This window comes from Phaethon aethereus (genome assembly GCF_964289735.1).
Source record: "Phaethon aethereus genome assembly, chromosome: 1".
Lineage (NCBI taxonomy): Eukaryota > Metazoa > Chordata > Aves > Phaethontiformes > Phaethontidae > Phaethon > Phaethon aethereus.
Window position 1 is genome coordinate 206,836,406 of NC_138575.1, and position 21,703 is coordinate 206,858,108.

General features: G+C 34.5%; 1 protein-coding gene across 1 annotated transcript in view; it reads right to left on the reverse strand.

The window, feature by feature from the left end:
* The window catches only part of DYNC2H1 (dynein cytoplasmic 2 heavy chain 1), a gene marked incomplete at both ends in the record, with an annotated part of 192,488 nt that overhangs the window by 111,948 nt on the left and 58,837 nt on the right, over positions 1 to 21,703 (reverse strand). The window contains 13 exons of the mRNA XM_082012188.1: positions 454 to 573; positions 1,651 to 1,814; positions 5,224 to 5,347; positions 6,624 to 6,722; positions 10,326 to 10,435; positions 10,973 to 11,114; positions 12,861 to 12,987; positions 14,278 to 14,364; positions 15,049 to 15,170; positions 16,141 to 16,264; positions 16,429 to 16,589; positions 17,863 to 17,976; positions 20,303 to 20,440. Of these exons, the coding sequence (XP_081868314.1) occupies positions 454 to 573; positions 1,651 to 1,814; positions 5,224 to 5,347; positions 6,624 to 6,722; positions 10,326 to 10,435; positions 10,973 to 11,114; positions 12,861 to 12,987; positions 14,278 to 14,364; positions 15,049 to 15,170; positions 16,141 to 16,264; positions 16,429 to 16,589; positions 17,863 to 17,976; positions 20,303 to 20,440 (1,632 nt within the window). The remainder of the gene's footprint in view (positions 1 to 453; positions 574 to 1,650; positions 1,815 to 5,223; positions 5,348 to 6,623; positions 6,723 to 10,325; positions 10,436 to 10,972; positions 11,115 to 12,860; positions 12,988 to 14,277; positions 14,365 to 15,048; positions 15,171 to 16,140; positions 16,265 to 16,428; positions 16,590 to 17,862; positions 17,977 to 20,302; positions 20,441 to 21,703) is intronic.

Genomic DNA, 21,703 nt, shown 5'->3' on the forward strand with positions numbered 1-21,703 from the left:
TCTTTCAGGCTTTTTTCCTCTCACAACAAAGAATCATTTCTCAACTTGCGAATCACTTGACATGATTCACAAGCTTAAAAATGTGGCTTTTTTTAAAACTCATAATTTGAAAAGGAAGTACTATAATTTTTAACAAAGTTTTCTCCTTTTCAGTGCATTAAAGTTAATGAAATTTCTAACCAACCTAAACCAGTCTGTATCTTGCTGAACAATTCATACATTTAACTTAGACAATGCTTAATGTACTGAAATACTACAGTTTCATACCAGATGTGCATATTTTACCTACTTTACTCTCCCAACAGCGCCAGGCAAATAATGCTTTTATTCTCTCCAGTTAAAAATTCTGAGGGCTCATTATTCCAATACTTTCACCGTTTCCATTCAAAAACATAACAATATGAACACTATCTTATTGATCTAACAGATATAAAATAGGTAAATTTATTTTACCTCCAAAAGCGATTCCTCAAGCTTAGCTAACTGTATCTTCTTATCTTCTTCTTGTTGTAACAGTTTTGTCTTCTGCTCTTCCAAATCAGGCTTTTCGTGCTGAATTGTTAAAGCCAAAAGCTAAAAAGAAAGGAGATTATTCAACATGATAAAAAACACTCTTAATATTTCATAATATATATTCATTAATCATATAGCATAATATATACTCATTAATAATATAGCAGTATATAGTCTATATTTTTGAAAGTAGACACCTGAGGGTTTACTCAGTTGTACCATATAACCAACAGTTTTAAATCTATGTTTAAAGGATTGGCAGTCTTCATGACAGTATATGCTGTTATCAGACATAAAAAGAAGTAGGTGATAGAAAGCACAAACTGGATGGCAGCAAATTTCTTGCCAGCAAGTCTACCAATAGTCAAATCCCTCTCCTGTCAACAGAGATAGAACAAAAAACAAAGGGTTTTTTTCTGTATTTCCACTTAAAAGAGGGGGTCAATTCACTTGGTTACATTGTATGGTGTCAATTCCCTATCTCCAGTGGAGGGAGGAAATCCGTATGGTTATTCATGCTTCACATTTTGAATTATATCTTACTTGTCAACATCTTATTTACATATCATTCTAAGCCTCTTGATAGTTTGGAAAAACTTGTTTCATGCCAAATAAAGATGTTTTTTCATTCCCCTAATTTATCTCTCTTCTTTTTTTTCTCTCTTCCATCTGTATGATACATTGTGCTTTGTAAACATTACAGAAAAAACCTCAAAAGCTACTAGCATTTTGGAGGAAGTAAAATATACAGCTTTTTGGTTTCATTACATTTTTCCCATACACAAAGTATCTTGATGCTAGCATTACTCTCTAACTAGGACACCAGAGAGCAGTAACAGAAATGTTTCCACTGTACCATAAATGCATCTTGAACAGAAAACAGAAGCTTAGCAATTAATCTGTTGCAACTGAAGTCAATGAGATCGTTTCCATTTTCCCTACTGGACTTGGTTCTAAAGTGCATAAAACCAAGACTTCAAAATTTAAATTTCATTTCAGATACAATTTTACCATTTATATTTGTGTGCTAAGAAATATTTCTGTGACCATTAATGCAAACTGCAACACAGGGCTTCTTCCAGAAGGTGAATGTAGCTATGAATGTCTGTTATAAATATATTTATTCTAAATGCCTACCTGTCCTCTTAAGCCACTTCCTGTTGTGGTAAAGTTTACTTCTGTAACAATAGAAGAAGCATCAGGTGGAATGAAGGGATTTGGGTTCCTTGTCGACAGAAAAAGACGAAACTCTTCATTATAATCTATCATTTTTTCACCTATTTGTATAGCGTAACGGGGTCCTGTAAATAATAAGTAGGTATTATATTCACTCTGGAACATTTTAGAATTTTCTGAAAAAAATGGTATCTGTGTAATACTTTATTACCAGTAGATGCAAATGTATTTTATAAAATTTATTTATAAATTCTTTGGAAAGAAAAATAAACTTAAATAAGCTATCCTGCATTGTTAGACAAAAAATGCAGTAACATAGCACTGGTGTAAGAAAGTTGCATAGTGAGAACATTTAATACACCAGGATAGTTTAGTTATCCTTACAAAGTACAAAAAGCATAAATGGCAAAAAATGCACTTGAAGTAAAAGTAATACTAATAAATCTTTGAAATCTTCAAACAATGAATAGGAGACAAAACACCACAAAAGACGCACTGGAGAATCTCCCTTTTGTGTAAAAATTGTGTCATAATTTAAACATATTCATTTACATTTCCACATAGCAATACCACTCTATCAAAACACACTAGCCATAATTATATATTGGCTAAGATGGTTCAGCATTTTCTGAACATGATCCAAAACCATTAGATTTCATCTCTGGATCTGTTACATTCATTTGTAGAAGGATGATGTTGCTATGCAATCATAATTATATTAAAATATTGCTTTCTGTGATAATTGTTATAGAGGAAGTCTATAGTCTCTTCGTGTTCAGTTTTGGGCCCCTCACTACAAGAAGGACGTTGAGGTGCTCGAGCATGTCTAAAGAAGGGCAACGAAGCTGGTGAAGGGTCTGGAGAACAAGTCTTATGAGGAGCAGCTGAGGGAACTGAGTTGTTCAGTCTGGAGAAGAGGAGGCTGAGGGGAGACCTTATCGCTCTCTATCTACAACTACCTGAAAGGGGGTGGTGGTGAAGTGGGTGTTGGTCTCTTCTCCCAAGTAACCAGTGATAGGACGAGAGGAAATGGCCTCAAGTTGCACCAGGGGAGGTTTAAGACTAGATACTAGGAAAAATATCTTTACTGAGAGAGTGGTCAAACATTGGCACAGGCTGCCCAGGGAGGTGGTGGAGTCACCATCTCTGGAAGTGTTCAAAAATCATGTGGACGTGGCGCTTCGGGACATGGTTTAGTGGGCATGGTGGTGTTGGGTTAACAGTTGGACTTGATGATCTTAAAGGTCTTTTCCAACCTTAATGATTCTGTGATTCTGTGAAACTAAAGATGCTGGAATATCTAGTCATTAGATTGAATGAAAAATATCCCATTAAGAAATACCCCATAAATTTGTCTTATTATGAATATATTTAATCTAATCACAGTATGAAAGAAAGAATTAATTTATTAAATTTCTGTTGTCATGGTTTCAATCTTTGTTTATACTCCTAATACTTTGACATTTCTCAATATGCCTGTCACTGAATGAAACTATATGTATGGCCTCTCACCACTCTCCTTCCACCACAGGTTTCCATTCTAACAGGGTCAGAAAAGAATAAGCTCAAACAATCACATGACTAGAGTAAGATTTTTGCCTCCTGATATTAAAAAAGAAGGAAGAACAGAATTATAAGATGAAAAGTTTCAAAGTGAGAATTTCCTTTCCAGAGACAGTTCTGAGGTGGCATAGTTAAGTGCTTCTCTATTTTTAGCACTAGGAGCGGATTAGAACTGGTCTAAGTATAAATCTCTTGCTAAAACACTGGTAGAGATTAAAATCACATACCAATTTTGCTTCTGTGCCAAGGATCAGAATAAATTTTAGGCCTATGCTGTAAAAATGTCAAACAGAAAATGGAAGCTGTACAAAGACAAATTTATTGCAGTATATATATTCACATTTTTATTAATGTTTCATTCCAAGTAATGAAAAGATGTACAGTCATCACAAGCAAAATAATGCAGACAGGCCCCCACCTCCACATTTTGACAAAGAGAAGGAGTGAGTGCTTACTTGTGAAGTGACTGAAAAGACTCAAATAATGACCCATTCTCCCTTTTCATAAAACAGCTCCCTAGTTTAGACCTGCACAGACCTAGCATGAACATAGCTCATTAACATGCAAAAGAGGATGCCTGAGTGTTCTAAGCAATTTCCCTGAATAAACTAGTACATTTTCATTTAATTTGCTTTCTCCACAGTTCTGCAGACATATTCATCTCTTAGTTTGATTCCTTGAGCAAAATCAGTTAAGATGCCTGTAATACTGCATCTCTGCTTTACAAAGTTCAGCAGAAGCTAGTGAAAAAAAAAAGTTGTGAAGATATTCTACCTAACATCCTACAGATCCCTGAAGTCACCATTTTGGTGGTGCTCTCAGCTTTTACCGAGAATAAACATACAAGCACTACTGTAATGGAAGAATGTTTTAAACTAACACTTTCTTTTCACTAAAGAGACCTTTCCAATATAGGAGATAAATGGATCTAAGAACTCCATAGCATTTGCATTTATTTTTACCATGTATTTACATTTAAAGAATTACTGCTACCTCACTCACTATTAGAACTTAATATTAGATGAAATGACAGCAAAAAGGAGTCTTGAGCTATTTTCAGTGCCCAAAGTTCATACGGTAATTACATGCACAGGCTGTGGTGCATGCTGAGGAATTAACACTTGAGGCAGAAATATAGTCACTAAGGATAACAAAATATACTCTAATTACAACAGTTTAGAAGGTATTTTAAAATTACATTATTGTATTTTTTCAATCCACTCAGTTCTTTTGATACAATTTTAAAATATGCAACATAATTCAACATAATTCATGCTGAGATACTTATATCATTACTATTTATCTTTACTAAACTTTCAACACAATTTTTCCTATCAGCCTTTTTAAAGCAACTAAATCCAAAGCAGTTACAGAGTTATATAGAGTACATGAGCTCTCCAAAGTAGAGATATTATAAAATGTAAATGTTCTGGTTTTTTTCCTTTCATTGCATCAGTTAGGGAGACTCCTTTCATCAACTTCCCCCATTTTGCTGATCTCTATGCCACACACACACCCCCATTCCAAAGTCACATCAGGGACGGACCCGTGTACCTTCTTTAATTTCTGACAAATGAAAGAGAAAGAGCAACACCAATATTCTAAAACTCTGATTTCTAACTGCACAACCTTCTGGTCTATTTAAGGTCCAAGTTCCTAAGTAAAACTATGCGTTTGAAACTGTCACTAGAAATTAACTTAAAATTTAAATTGTGAAGAGTTGATAAAAACACTTTATTCTAATTCCAGTCAAAAAAATCTTTAAATACTTTTCAATATTCTTCCACTTACGAAACAAGAACATATCTCCAAAGTATTTCATGTGCTGAACTGTTATCAGCAGGTTAATATTAAAGAGAAAAAGAACTACACAATACTCATGTTTTCAGAAAAATTGAGTTTTATATGATATATGCAGATCTAACCTACAAAAGCTTTGAGCAAGCATTTGTAAAGATCTTGGTCATTTACCTTGAGCAACAAGATCTTTTCTTAGCAACGGGTAAAGTACAGGCTCCACTCCATCCATTTCCTGTATAATAAGTGTTTTCCCAAATCTCACTGCCAACTCAAGAGCAGTTAGGAAGTTGGTGTCCTGGGCAAATAAAAATAAATTCTTGTGATTCATGGTTTTTTGAAATATTAACACTTCAGAATGAACACGAATGCATTATACCAAGAGTAAATCTAAAAATTTACCAAGAGTATACCAAGAGTAAATCTAAAAATTAGTAGTATAGCTGAAAAATTCTATTACAAGCTTATAATATTTCAGGGTTTAGCCACAAGTGTTTAATTTAAATAAGTTTGATCTATTCAGCTACTGACATACAGACAACTTATTTAACATGCCTAGCTCTCCAAGTGCTGCATCAGAAGACAGCAGGTCTACCGTAGGTCTTATGTCACATCTGTCAGGCACACCTGGAAGCCCTGGCTAGTTAATGCATCTCAAATGTTATTAGGTAGCTATGTCTCAAAACTGAATCAAGACCTAAGGACAGGATTCACATTGATACTAAGGTATCTAAATGCAGTCTTTTGCGTGTAGGTGCCTAAACATGCACGTGGTGTTTAGGATTCCATTACAGTCAATGGAGATCCTAGACTATGCAGACAACAGAGACTAAAAGGTAATCAAGCCAATCAGCTAACAGGGGAAGCATTCAATTATCCAAAGATATGTATCTAGTACCATCAGAGAGTATCTAAAAGACCTGCACAGAACTGGCAGTGATCTGTGGAAGACCTACATTCTGTTCAAGCAATACCTTGAGGCCAGGTGGGGTTCAATAAGGAACTTATTAGAATAGCACTAGAGGCTTGCCTATGAGTGTGCAACTGAGCCAAGCCTCACGACCCATGTAAACAACTGGGTATGTAGACAATTAATCTTAGGTACCTTAAGCTCAAACTGAAATCCAACCTACTATTTCCAATGTAGATAACACAACACAAAAACGATAGAGAGGAAGTGTATATATACTCAAGAAAACCAGTGAACTGCAACCAAGAATACAAAAGATCTCTCTGTTTACAAATCTTTTACTATCTCCCTCTCAGCAGGCTGATATATATATATATACTGATATTCTTGCAGAGGGCAGCATAAAGAGGCAAACTTGTAGAATTAATACCAGATGTTGACCCTGCATTTTTAAATACTCTGATCTCCTCCTTGAGAAAACAAATTTTCAGTAGCATGTAAGAACCACTGTAACTTAGAACTCTGTGAGAAATTATATGCTTCATGGAATATAAACCCATTTTTGGTGATTGGCATCATATCTCTTTAAAAATTGCTCTCTTAAGTATGGAATAGAGTGAGCTCAAGCAGAACAGAACTGTAAGACCAAGCATAAATACTGCACCTGTTGGTTAATAACTTCCAAACGTGATTCCTTCAAATGTGTCTTCAACCATTCAGTAGCCCGTAAAGAAGGATCTATCAAAAATGGGCAAACTTTACTCTAGGAGGAAAAAAAAAAAATTACTGAAATCTATTTTGTTTAAGAATAAAATTGAATTGAGTCCTTTTTTATTTCCCCAAACTAATGGTATAGTACTTTAAAAATCTTTTTAATTAACAAACTGTTTAAAGAAACAATAACAGCCTAATAGCAAAATCGCAACAAACAACAGTATAAGATACTTTATGTCTTTTACTTTATTTCTTCTTTAAAAAAAAACAAAACCAAAACAAACAAAAAAAACCCAGAAAAACCATGAGCACCCAAAACCAAAATTCTCAGGTGTTTGTCCTGCTCAAGGTAGGCAGTTCTTCACCTTCACTTAAAAACAGGAATATCTATTTAATAAGTATAATCTTCAGCTTTTGTTATTCACAACTGTTTTGAAACTTAGAAGAGGTATTATTTTTCCTTTTTCTTCCTGTAGTGGGCAAAGGTACAGTACTTCTGGTTTTGGATCTCAATGCATTTTAGAAAGAATAATGAATGTAAGTATTTTGCAGGCATAAAGCTATAAGTAGCGTTTTACTTATAATCGCAAACATATCCAGATCTCAAACTTGCAAACACTACAATGAGAACATTTTGTTGATATTGCCTAATAATATGTATACTGACAAGACAGCAGGTTTTCATTTTAATAAAACCTTTATTAATGTGTGGTTCCCCTACCAGTACTGTGCAAAGCTTTACTATTTTATTATATTATATAAAGTTATGTTATGCTGTACCCATTGCTTTCTAAATACTGAGATTTTAACCATTAATATAACTAATTATATAACTAATTAATATAACTAATTATGTAAGTGCTCAGAACTTACACAATAGTCACAGCACAGAGTGACCACAGAGTAGTAGTAACTGGGGCAAGTGAAAAGAGACCTATTCACAGTTGACATGTGCATTTAAGATTTCACAGTCACAGAATGGTTGAGATTGGAAGGGACCTCTGGAGACCGTCTTGTCCAAACCCATATAGCTGATGGCCTAGGACCATGTCCAGATGGCTTCTGAGTATCTCCAGGGATGGAGACTCCACCATTTCCCTGGGCAACCTGTGCCAGTGCTTAGTCATCTTCTGCAGCTGTGTGCTTCCCTCTGCCCCCACTCAAGCAATAACCACCACTGGGGGTCATAATGGTGCATCCAGCTTAAGCTGGACTTTGGGGAGACGGATGGCAACACAGTAGCCAAGGACTGTCTTGAGAAGTGACCCAGACATCTTGCTGGCATGCAAATATGACCATAAATCAATCATCTTACTCCATAAATAGTGGACAGCCCAGAGCCTGTTGAGTTCTCCAGAAACGAAAGAAGGCTGCATGCCAGAATCTCCCCTTGAGTAGCGACACCTCTCAAGGTTACTCCTCAAGGTTGAGATTCCTTGCTGCAACAGATTAGGGACTATGGTTGGATACAGCCACACCTAGACTCCTGTCTGAGAAGGAGTTTAGAAAGCAAGGGGTTCCTTTCTGAACCTCATGACTCAAAGGGAGGGTCTCCCTGACAACTTTGTCTGACCCTGTCCTCTATGCAGTAAATAATCCAATGTACGTTGCCATCAAATATTGTTAAACCAGTGTTGCACTTACTATCAAACTTTGTTAAATCACTGTTTTATATTGAATAAATGCATTGTTGCTTCTCTCTTGTGAGTGAAGTGCAACACCCTCACAGGAAAAAAGTGTTATTTGATGTTCAGACAGAGCCTCCTCTGTTTCAGTTTGTGCCCTTTGCCTCCGGTCCTGTCGCTGGGCACCATGTCCTCTTTGCACCTCCCTTCAAGTATTTATAGACATTGATAAGATCCCCCTGAGCTTTCTCTCCTGCAGGCTGAACAGTCCCAGCTCTCCCAGCCTTTCTTCATAGGAGAGATGCTCCACTGCCTTAATCATCTTTGTGGCCTTTCATTGGACTCTCTCCACTACATCTATGTCTCTCTTGTACCGAAGAGCACACAACCAGACAGAGGACTCCACGTGTGGCCTCACCAGTGCCAAGGAAAGGGGAAGGATCACCTCCCTTGACCTGCCGTCAATACTTTGCCTAAAGCAGCCCAGGATACCATCAGCCTTCTTTTCAGCAAGGGCCCATTACTGGCTAACATACAACCCGGTGTCCACCAGAACTTCCAGGACCTTTTCTGCAAAGCTGCTTTGCAGCTGGGTGGTCCTCAGCACATGTTGGTACATGGGGTTGTTCTTCCCCAGGTGCAGGATTTTGCAATTGCCCTTGTTGAACTTCATGAGGTTCCTGTCAGCCCATTTCTCCAGCCTGTCAAGGATGCCCTGGGTGGCAGCTTGACCCTCTGGTGTATCAGCCACTCCTCTCAGTTTTGTGTCATCAGCAAACTTGCTGAGGTTTTAAACATTTATTTTCAGCAATTCTCTGGTGCAGTCTGATAGAAGAACACTTTCAGGGTTGCAGTTTTTTTTAAATTCCAAGTCCTACTATTCCAAACTGAGTAACTACACAGATAGTAAACAGGGAATCACAGACAATACCCAAGCATCAACAGATGTGATGAGCACAAAAGCTTGAGAACTGTACTGTAGATGACATTGGTAAAATGCCATGTCCAATTCCAGTTTTAGAAGAATGCTGAAAAAAACTGTACATGAAGAAAATTATTTGAGCTGAGGGAGGGCTTGAAAAAGCTCTTCAAACACAGTGAGATTTTTAAGAGCTCAATCTATTCAACTAAGGAAAAAGATGACAGTAAGATTTGATTATAGCATATAAGTAGCTTTAATGGTACATAATGGTATTTATTGAAGAACTTTTTAATCAAACTGAGAAAGGAATAACTAGATCTAATATCAAGATGATAAAGCAATATAAATTTAAATTGGAGAAAAGGCTGTAACTGATTTGAGAGAATAATCAGTCATCCAAGCGAACTACCTGTGGCAAATGCAGATTCTCCTCATGGCATTAAATCTTTACTTGCTAGTGGATCTTATAAATTACCACATTATAACTACAGTATTATGTACATAATTGTGCAATTGAATATGTATATTTATTATATATCTATATATAACTATATTTTTATATATGATAAAACAAAACCATTACTATAAGCATAGTATTATCAATCTTTTCTCAAGTATTATTAATCACTGGCCTTAAATGAGTGGCATTTTGTGTCCTATATCACAAAGCTAATCTGATTAAATCTGAGGGTTTAAAATCTAGATATTTTGAAAGGTATCTGCATATAGCCTTTTCCTTAAAGGAAAAAAAAAAAAAGCATTAGAAATGACATGTCAAAGTGAACCCATATAGGACACTATCTTCAACTAATTGTACTGTTGTTAATGATCATTCACACTTGAAGCCTGAACGGACTGATAACAAGTTTTGTCTGTTCGACATCTGTTTGAAGAAAATTGTAAAAGCAAAAAAGAAGAACATGTATTTTCTTTAACTGGGTTGTTTTTCGTTTCAGAGTTACATAAGTATTGTTTCTCTGTGGGTGTTCATTGGTGCTAATAAAATAACACAAATCAAATAGTTCAAAATTCCAGAAATATGCCATGTTACTGAAATTTGTAGAAATTGAAATGCTTCCAAGACAAGACAAAAAAACAAATTTACCTGCAAGATGACAACAGCATTTTCTATTGAAAGGTCATCTGAAGGTAAACCTTCACTTTTCCAAACTAACTCCTCACTTTCTGTACACAGGAACCGCCGTAAATCGAACTCTGATAAATTAAAGAGTGTAAGTTTGCACTAGTATTTATAGTCTGCATAATTTTTAAGCATTTACTACTCCATATACAGTGAAGACTGTAACACAGTGCAAGTCTGTAGATTTCTCTTAAATTTATTATTTTATTGCTTAAACTTATTACTATTGACTAGCTGATGTTATAAAAAAATATTTAATGATGTGTTTAACACACATAGATAAAAATGATTACTGAAAAAGCAGAAGCATTCAGGATGCATTGGCAAATTTAAAACAGTTAATTTGAATGCATTAATTCATGTAAACTTTTCTTTTTAAGCAAGGACTGTGGAGCTAAACCTTAAGAAGTTAGAAGTATTTATAAACTTAATAATCAATAGAATAATCCTAAGAAATAGCCTGTCTGTATATACAAGTATTTATTGACTAAGAAAATGTTGTCACTTTTCATTTGGGAGCACCAAGACAATTGAGACTGTTCATTAGAAATCACTGGCACTTCTCACTTCTTCAATCAAGTCTAATTACACAGACACACACAAAAAATTACTTTCAAGGCCTGCTGATTTGGTCCATTCATCCAAGCTGGTTGTCCTCTGATCCTCAGGAGCAGCAGAAAGATAGGTAATAAACGCAGCTGCTAACTGAGCTCTTTTAGGCAACGTAGCCAGTTCATCTGTTATCTCTGATACCTTAAAAAAAAAAAAGTACAGAATTTATAGGTGCATTGCAAACAAAAACTATGTTAATATTTCTCATCAGTTACTAAAAAGTCAGAATTAAATTCACCTGCCATGGAGAAGATAGTTGAGACAGACTCTCTTCTTGCATTTCAGGTATCTATACCCACCTAATCCACAGCAACACACACATGAAAGTATGGGAAAAGTGATTTTTAGCTTGGACAGATCTTTCTGAGAATTTAGTCACTAAAAATCTATGAATTTGGTGAAGAGTTCACCTCGTCACTTATAAGCAACTGGGTAAACAGTATTACAGTAAGAAAAATAAGAAATATGTGACCCTAGTCACAGTCAGCCAGTGAGTACCACTTACAACATGTATACAGATACTAAATACTGTATGTATCTATTACACTTAAAAATGTGATTCACTGCCTTACTTCCATGATAAAATACATTTATCATACATCTTCAAATAATTTACTTGCACTACAACACCTCTCCTTTGAAATGTTCCAGTATTTTGGAGAAAAGTACAGTATATCAAAATAATATATGACTGACATAATTGGTTTGAAGGTACTCACTTTTTTACTTTAATCAAACTGACATTAAAAAAAAAAAGCTGATACACAAACAAAAAAAGCAACTTTTTATTACTTCCTCCTTCCTTTAAAGGGAGATGAATACTGCTTTTTCACCGTCCTCAATATGGGATGAGTTCTGACTCATATCCGCCAGTTTGGTCTACAGCATACTATTAGCAGATAGTCTGAACTTTCTAAAGACAGGAGAAACATACCAGAGTGAAAAATTGTGAGGAATCACTTTTAGAAGTGTTTAAACTCTGGGCTTCAAATATAACCAATCTTTACTATAGCAGATGGAATAGCTGTAGAGCTGCTTTCAGAGGAAAATCTTCCATTTCTTTCCATTATGCCGGTCAACCTACAAGAAGGACTTATCTAACTCTAACTTCGGTTCTTCAAAATGCAGGTATTTAGTATAATTGTTTAGGCATTTTTCAGTGTCAGTGGAAAGACAGGACCATGTCTCTCAGCAGAGAGATTTTTTTTCATTTTAAGATACCCAAGAAAGCTCGGTATCGCTTTCTGGGGGTCACAGCTATTTTCAGATTGTATGTATCTTGAAATTTTCCTTTCTGTTTCAGACTGAAGAAGGGCCTGTGTGTCCAAAGGCTTACAAGTTTCTCCCAAATGTATCATTTGAGCAAATAAGATATGCTCACTTTCCCTACTTTAGAAGCAGAAAAGTTTCAAACACGTATATGAAAACTTCAAAAGCAACCCAACATTTTGGGTAGGTCTACGTTTGCATTTCCAATGCCGATGCCATAAAGGAGATGTAAGATGGTGATTGTTTAATGCTTTCCAAAAATCTGTCCCTTTTGATTGTATCTCAACTTTGAGGGTCCAATTGCTGACACGTTCAGCCATCATAACAATTACATTATTACTGTGATTAAAGAACGTCAAAGAATGTTGTGTGTTCTATATTAAATACTGGGGGGTTTTTTACACATTCTGTAGCTATATGATATAGGTAAGGTAACTTGTACAGTGAAGTAAAAGGAAGTTTCAGAAGGAAGAAAAGATATTATTTCTAATGAGAAGTCAAACAAATGTACATGTAGAAGACATGCAGAATGGCAATAACTCACATTCTCCAAACAGTGAAAAAATTGTATTTTCAAATTATCAGCTATAAGATGCATTTATGAAAATTTTCACTAACCTGGGCACTCCATCTTTTGTGTTCCCTATCGAGTTGATTTATCAGTACTTCTGCAGCTTTCAACGTTTTCTGAGCTTTACTCAGCTCTGCTTCAAGTTTTGCTGCTTCTGTTGTTCTACTCTGGAACCTGTAAAACAACTACTGTTTGTAATTGGCTATCAAGAACTACTAAACTTACAGACAGTTTAATTGAATTTGTAATGAGTTCCTCCCTTATTGTTCATGAAGAACACAACTACAATTCTTTTTTATACCTTCTGCTTCTAATTGGCAGAAGAGCTTGTTAGAATTACTAACAAAATTTAGATAGATGCATAGGTGAGATTTAAATATACATTTGCAATAGAGACCATAATGTCTGAAAATCATTCCTTCTTGTACTTAAATAGCCTGAATTGATTTCAGTGATTGTGTTAAGTTTTGTTCTGCACCTAGTCAGGACAATAGCAGGCTCAACATCATACTCTACATTTGTAACTTTTTGGTAAATTTAACCTATGAAACCTTTAAAGGGGAATATTGCTAATTCACATGGATGACCCCAGTTCAATGCACAGTACTCTACTTTGTAAAACACTACAAAGTAAGAACATGCCCCAAACAACAGTCAAGGTTTAGGTATCATTTTGTAATGTCTAATATCTAATTAGCTTAATATTAAATTAAAATAATTAATGCATTTAATAACCCACCTTTTTAAGTAATATATTTAACTGTAATATACAGTATATAGTATTTAGTTAATCTAAGACATCACTATATAACTGAATGACAAGAAGAATTCTCCAATTATTTCTTTTTGCAGACTACAAACCATGACTTTTAATGATATGCACATATGTCAGTTGTAAAGTATCTCCTATACTAACTACATAATAGAAACATCAAACTGAAAGACTTGGATTAAACTGAATTTGGAGAAAGTATAAAGGTTCACCACAGCAATTTTTATGCCACTGTGAGTAACGTACTTGATGAGAAAAGAGGACATAGATAACTAGCTAACTGTCAGAGAAGTCGGCCATCCTAAGAGAAACAGAACTGCCTTTATTCAAGCTGTAATCAGTAGAAGTCTTGTTTGCAAAGTCCAGAGGAGACATTAAAGTCCTCTTAGATTTAAAAGGTGAGAGACATACTGCTTATCTTTGACATCTACAATGTCTACACTGAAGACTTCCAGTACAGTCAGTAGTGAGAAGCAGGTACTTTGAAGGAGCATTTCATCTGACTGATGAGATGAACTGTATTCTAACAGTGTTTATTTATCTCCACTGAGTGTATAGATAGCCTAATTATCACTACTTCTGATGTACACATCTTGCAGAGCAGGGAGTTACATTTGGTTAGATAAATTTCATTATTCACAGCATAAAATCATCTTTTTTCTTAAATCTTGAAATAAATAAATCCAACTTACTTATCTTTCAGTTCCGATACTTTTTGACCAACAGAGTTCAGAAGATCTTCTAACTTCTGTTTTCTGTCTTCAGTTTTCTTGAGATTACTACAAAATGTAACATTTATTTTAAGACTATGAATCCAAAAGAAAATAAAGAGTAAATGTAACAGGAAAGTTGTTTACATACAAATAGTTCGGAGACAGTTCTTTCTTGTGATTTATATTAACGAAAATGTTTTAACATGTAAAAGTTTTGACTACTTTTCATCAGATAGCTTTAAAAACTGAAAGCAAACACCCCATGCAAATGTATTCTTAAAGATCAGAACAAATTCTTCCAATATGGAATTTTAAGATCTAGAAAAACAATCAGTTATAGATTCCTCAGGTTATGGGTAGTCGTAAGACTATGTCATACCTTTTTGATCCTAATGAGAAACTGATTATGCTTGGTACATAACTGAAAAACAAGGTACTACACATCTCATAAAATAGCATGGATTTCACTGACAGAATACATTTTAAGCATATCTGTAATGTTCATTTCTTCTTGACACATTTCAGCTGAGACAGGTAACTTTTGATTGGCCAACGCATAGCTTCCAGGAAAAACAAAATATTGCACACTTACTTTTTCTGTCTCAGCATGAATATTTTATTACCTATGGATGACATACAATTTCTTACATCTTTTGTTTTTAATAAACTTAAATTCCTCCTTGGTGGCTTTACTTTCACCCACATCCAGTGGAATTAAGAACATTTATTTTGTAACGGTGTCTAACTTACGCTTCCAATCCAGCCTTTTCTTTTTCCAAAGGCTGAATGCGTTCTAGGACATGGGAATACTGGACATTGGCATTCACCCAAGCCGCTAATGGAGCAGCTGCAGCACTGGCTCGTTTAGCATTCTGAAAAAATCAGTAATAGTTACAAAAAAGTCCTTGAAGTATAATGTAGATGAGACAAATACAGTATAAATAAATGTAACAGATTTACAAGTTATCAATTTAAATATGCCAATTAACCAGCTCCTTTACTGAACTCATCTTTTAAATTGTTTCTAACGGATTATATTGTAGGCAATCAATCTGTGAAAAAAAAAATGGCTATCTTTACAACTATGAAGCTTGACTGAAGTTACGAAGTTTTAAATTAATGCATAATTTATCACTGTGTTCCTTCTCAGGGAACTACAACTCTCCTTCTAAAAATAAGGATCTAGTATTTAAGAATCTTCTTCATTATAAGGGTGGCAAGAGTGTGGAATAGGTTGCCCAGAGAAGTTGTGTATGCCCCATCTCTGAAAGTGTTCAAGGCCAGGTTGAATGGGACTTTGAGCAACGTGGTCTAGTGGAACATGTCCCCGCCCATGGCAGGGGGCTTGGAACGAGATGACCTTTAAAGTCCCTCCCAACCCAAACCGTTCTATGATTCTATGGTTCTATGAATTCCTTTTCATAGCCAAATCAATTCTCAAATATCACCCATACATATAATCACCATTAGCCCACCTTTTTTAATTAAGCGTACTATTAAGACTCTTACTGCTACAAGGAGGCCAGAAGGAGCCAGTTAGAATTCCTTGATCTGAGTTCTAATTTATACCAGTGACAAAAATCTCTGAGGACTTGACTCCGTAACGACTTCTCATCCCACCACTCCCCAGTCACTAACAAAATTCTCACTTAGAGGCAGTACGCAACAGAGTAATCTCTGCTACACTTGTCTTCCTTTATACTGACAAATTCTGTAAGCAGAATTCAGTATTTTTTCTCTAATTTAAGTTCATTCTAAAAATTATGTTGGCAAATCAGACAATCATGTCTTTTTTTTTTCTTTTTGTCTTTTTTCATTTTATGTAATGCCATCAGAAATTACCTTTGGATCAAAAGATGTTCTGTTTTTAGAAAGAAGTTCTTCAACACTCTCTCGTATTTCTTTTGGAATATTACGGGCATCAAAGGTTGCTATGTCCTCCCTCACACCTCTTTTGGCCAAGAAACTGTAAAAAGAATTAAATAACTAAGTAAAGAAGAAACAAATGTTAATGAGGTTACTTCCCTATGAAACCAAAGAATTCTGCACAAATGTTATTCCTGAATATAATAGAAAGTATTTCATATTGTAAATTACTGTTTAAGTTTAAAGCTTAAATAAAATCCTCACCTCTTCATGCTCACCCATGATGTATCAAAAATCCCCATCGATCGTAAAACTCCTTCTAGTATGTCTCTGATTATGTCAGGAGGCATCCGTAGTGACCGGATTTCTGACAAAGACTCTGGCTTTATATTTCCAACTGCTAATTTAGCTTCATTAACCAGTGGCTTAAAACATAAGAACACATTAAAAAATAGATGAGGAGACAAGAAACTGAACATTTGCCATTTCAGTTTTCATACAATTTGTTGTTCTTTTTACATATTTTATTCCCTACACCATTCCCATTCAAGTGCCATTGATGCATATTCATGTGCACAAGTTATTTAAAAACTGCCATGTGTTTATTAAGTAATAATAAAAATATTTCCATATAAAACAATATATCTTAATCCTGACATTCCCTACTTTTTAATTCAGCATTGTAATTAATATTATATAGATATTAATATCAATCATGTTTGTTTACTCTTTCATTGATTAGAAGTTCATTGTGATACAGGTATATTTTAATAATGATGCTAATTACTATTTATAGGCATGACTGAGGATATCTTTATACATAGAAGTACATGTCACAAAAGCTTTCTATTTTTGTAGCTAAACAAATCCAGACAGCCTTTGCCTTTACCAACAAAGCAATAAAACGATAAGAAAACAGAAGAAAGTTAGATTATCATTGAAGACTGTGCACACCTTGCACATCCTTCACATTTATCAAAGACCACAGAAAGGGATTTATCCTAATCCTGTAGTTATATGTCACTTTCAATACAAGGATATTCCTTGGCACCTATGATATTTAAAAGGAAAAAAAATTAAGTTGCTGCACTTTTCCCATATTCTTTGGCACAATTTTAAATGGATGGTATGAAAAATAGACTAAAAGCAATGACTGAACACATATACCTCCCAAAGAAAATTGATGCTTAACAGCTGTAAGGTCTTTTGAACAAGCAGTTTGCTATAGTGCCTTTAGGATATATAATTTTCAGAATTCAGTAATAACTGGAAATTATCCTTTATTAAACTATTTCCGTTCTGCAGACAGTATGAAGCCTATGAGATTACCAGCTTGACCAAGGCAGAGTAATGTAGTTGGTCTATATAAGGCATTAGTAATTGAAAAACATTCCATAAAATCTGCAGAATGCAGCTGTAGACCAAAACAACATAGAAAGAGCAACTGGAGTTAAGATTTGGCCTGAAAATTCTTTCTGTAATTAAGATTTAATAGAACACAAATACCAAAAATTACAGTCTAAATCTGGCAAATAGAATACTGTTTTCTAATGCATAAAAGTTTTAATATCAATATAATTTAGAGCAAAATTTAAGAACTGCAGAGATAAATTTTGCAGAACCATTTTGCATGGTGGGACTTGAGTAAGTCAAGTAAAATCAGACTGCAAAATATTACTTTTCCTTATCAGCTCTTACCTGAACCTCTTTTAGTTCATCTTCAATTTTTCTTTTTCTTTCTTCTATTTCTGCAGCCTCTTCTGCTATCCGATGTTTTATTTTTTCCATTTCTGTTTTTTGCTCACTAGCACTCTGTCAAAAAAAAAGAATACCTTTAGTTTTCACATTTACACAGATTTTATTCTTTTAGGTCTCTCATTTCTTTTAGTATTTATTATAATACAATTTCAAAATACCAATTACAATTAAATATCTAGACAGGTTGGCTAGGTAACTAAATTATATGGAATAAGCATCTTTTGCTTTTACTGTGTCTCTTTCCCTTTACCACAGACAAGATCTGTTCCTCTATTTTTGAGGCTCATTATGACTTTTTTCCTCCTTGCCCCTGATTTTCCATTCCTTATCAAGATGGCAGTCCCCCTCTAAAAGCATGAGTGACAACCTTTAACATTCTTACTACATTTGAAAGTAATGTCTTCATGTCATTGTCTTTGTAGCTGCTCACATTTCTATTTCTTTCATTACACCATTAAAACCCTCCTTTTCTATGTTATTAAAAGCAGCAGTTGTGTTGGGAATAGAGCCCATTAGCCTAAAAACACTAATACATTATTTACTTGTAAATTTGCACCCATCTGTCTCTAAGGATATCCGTCTTATGTCCTACACATATATTGTAAGCTGTCTGGGTTTACATCTTTTTTCTTCCTGTATTTATACTGTGCCTACCATACAGCAGACAGTAGCCATTAGCCATCTCCAGAACTCCTAAGCACTTCAGTACAATAATAAATACCTAGTATATAAAATTACAATAAAAAGGACTTCAGATATTCTGAAGTCAACAAAAAAAAAAAAAACCCGAACCGGGGACTACCAATACCAGTTACAAAACAAATAACTGAGGATAAATGCATAAAATATATCAAAGACTAATATTCTAGGCGCAGTTCACCTAAAAGATACAAGACAACAAAGCGCAGGGTTTATGTTTTTCCAGTATATAACGTATTATTATAACCAGCAACTGTTGAGACAAGTTGAATTTGTAGCAGATGTATATAAGCAGAGAAAACCTTGAGATTAATAACAATCTTTCTCAGTACTTAACCCAAGCTATAGACCAGCATGTCATTGAAGATTACATTCAAATCCATAAAACATTAGTTACATAAAACTAGATGAGACATTTCATGTAAATGTACATGTCCTGAATGATAGCTCTGAATAAGAAAACCTTAAAATCCAGTTGTAGGTCAAAAGCCTTGCTCTGAAAGAAGATTAAAAGAGTCTGTATTTATTAGAGCCCTCTGTCTTACATAAACTAGAACATTTGTGACATTAAAATGTTACAGGGCACCTATACTTCATGCTAATTTAAATAATCAGAATTCTACTGTAACTTTTCTGATGTCAGTGGGGCCATCATGTTTTATTGCATTTGGCCTACTCTTTGATTTTGTCCTACAATGTAATATGTGCTACCCACATAACCTGTAACTCTACCAGACTACAGCAGACACAAATTTAAAACAGAAATCAGGGAAAATGGCATAATAAATTCTTTGAGGCCAGCAGTGAACACACCAAGCCAATCATCATTATTCAGATTCATGTATAGTAGGCATATAGAGCCTAAAAGTATTAAAAATTGCCAAGAGAAGTAGACTTATAAAAATCGGAAGTAATTTAAAGCACTGCAAACCAAATGATTTGAAAGAGCAGGCATCTACTTTACTGCATACAGAGAGTATCTTTGTCACTGAACTTCTTTATTTAAGCGTGCTTCAGACTGATCAGTTCAGCAGAACAGTGCAGTGACAGTAGATTCATTACAGCTTATCTTAAATTTATGATTCCTGGAAGTATCAATGTAAATATGTATTTTCTGCACAATTATTTTACTTAACTGAGAAAACACTACCTCCTCAAAAAACAGAAGGTCTACCTCTGAGCTGAAGAATAAAAATTCAAGGAGTAATGAACACAGAGGTATTATTTAACCTTCTTTAAAGTTAACTTCAGGGGTCCAGACCTCATGAAATACATACTTTCTAATAGTCCACAAATTTAATTCCTACTTAAAACAGTGCTACCTGTCAGTATTTTGTTTAAAGTTCCTAGCTAATAAACATTATAAAATGGATCAGTTTGCATTTATGAAGTTCTAGGAAAACTTTCAGACTAAACTACAGCAGTAGGTACCACTCAGGTGTAGAACATGCACTGATCTCTTCCTACTCAATCAGTTCAAATATGATTTAAATTATATAATCCTCTGTCCTGTGCCATGTTTATTCAAGCCTCAGGGATCATGCATTCGCTTAGGCAAATTCTTGTAAAAGCATCAGATTTTGTAAACCTTGAAAAGAATACAAAGCATAGGCAGTTATGGAGACCAAAAATAAAAGAGCATCTCTTTTTTTTTCACTTTTGATGTAATTGTATACAACACCTGCATAGATACTGTAATTTCTTGAAGGGCAGCATCAGCCTCATCCTGCTTCATTTTCAGTAAAATGCTTTGTTCTCCAGCTTTTCTGTTCAGTTCATCTACCAGGGCTTTAGCTTCATTCAGCTTTGAAACACCTGCCTTTAGAAGTTTACAAGAAGCAGTTATTTAGCAGTGTATTTTAAATGGATTTAAATGAAGTTTGGTTATAAATAGTATGCACAAACTAAGAGTGATGTAGAATAATATTCTTAATTTTTTAATTTATGTTCCACATTTTCTTGATATTATTTATATTTCCTTAGTATTATTTAACCTAAAATTGAGATTTGGCACTTATAGACGTGTCACTCTAAGATCTATTACTACATCAAAAAGCTGAAAACAAAATTCTCAAAATAACACTTTTAGTTGAACAGCAACTAGTAATCTTTTTCTAATTAATTCAATAGCATCTCAGTTAACTGATATTAACTCCATATAATTACATCTTCTCTAAGAGCAAATCTATAAAAATCAAATTGAAATAAATCAGATTATCTTATTTCTACATATTTGTACGTTCTCTAATGAACATAAATGTACATAAAACAAAGCCTCAATTATGCTGAAGATTAACTGTTTTCTTTATTCACACTTTCTAAATTATTTACTCTACAATAACCAGGTAACAGAATTAGTTCAAGATATATTTGAAAGAAAATATTACCTGGAAGGTGTTTTGATATAGGATGCACATCTCTAATTTTCATGTAAGTGTTTACTTTTATTTAACCATTATTCTTAACCATTTAAGAAGTGAGTGTTTGTCACAAACAAACCACAGCTACTTTCTAAATAAAAAAGCAATTTCTATCATTACAAATATAAATCTTAAATTGCATACTACAGTGATGAAAAAGATTGGCACACAGAATAAAAACAGTGTAGAATACAAGGCAAGAAAGTCATCTGTTTTTGACAGATGCTTTAAGAAGAAATACAGCTTTGCAAGTGTGGTTTCAGAATAGCAGCAAGGGTCACTAGGAAAAGGAGCTGAAAGGGAAGGGAGAAGGGTAAAGACAAAAGTTACATGTCCTAAAGGATCATACAGATCTTTCCAGAAATATACTGGGGGGAGGTGGGAGGGAAAGATTTATGACTGGAAAGATGACAAATGGGTTTCAAAAATATGCATGTTATGCATACAGGAGTAAAGCGACATCTCTGAGATTAACTGCATTTGGTCTAGAACTGTGCAAAGGTTTGGTGTGTGGAAAAGGAATTTGAAATTAATTCCAAAATACAACATGAGAGAAAATCACAACAAAGGGAATCTTGGCCAAAGCTACACAAGAGCACAATGAAGTTAAAGGTAACACCTTGTTGAACCAGAAGGATGCAAGAATCACACAAAGCAGGAAG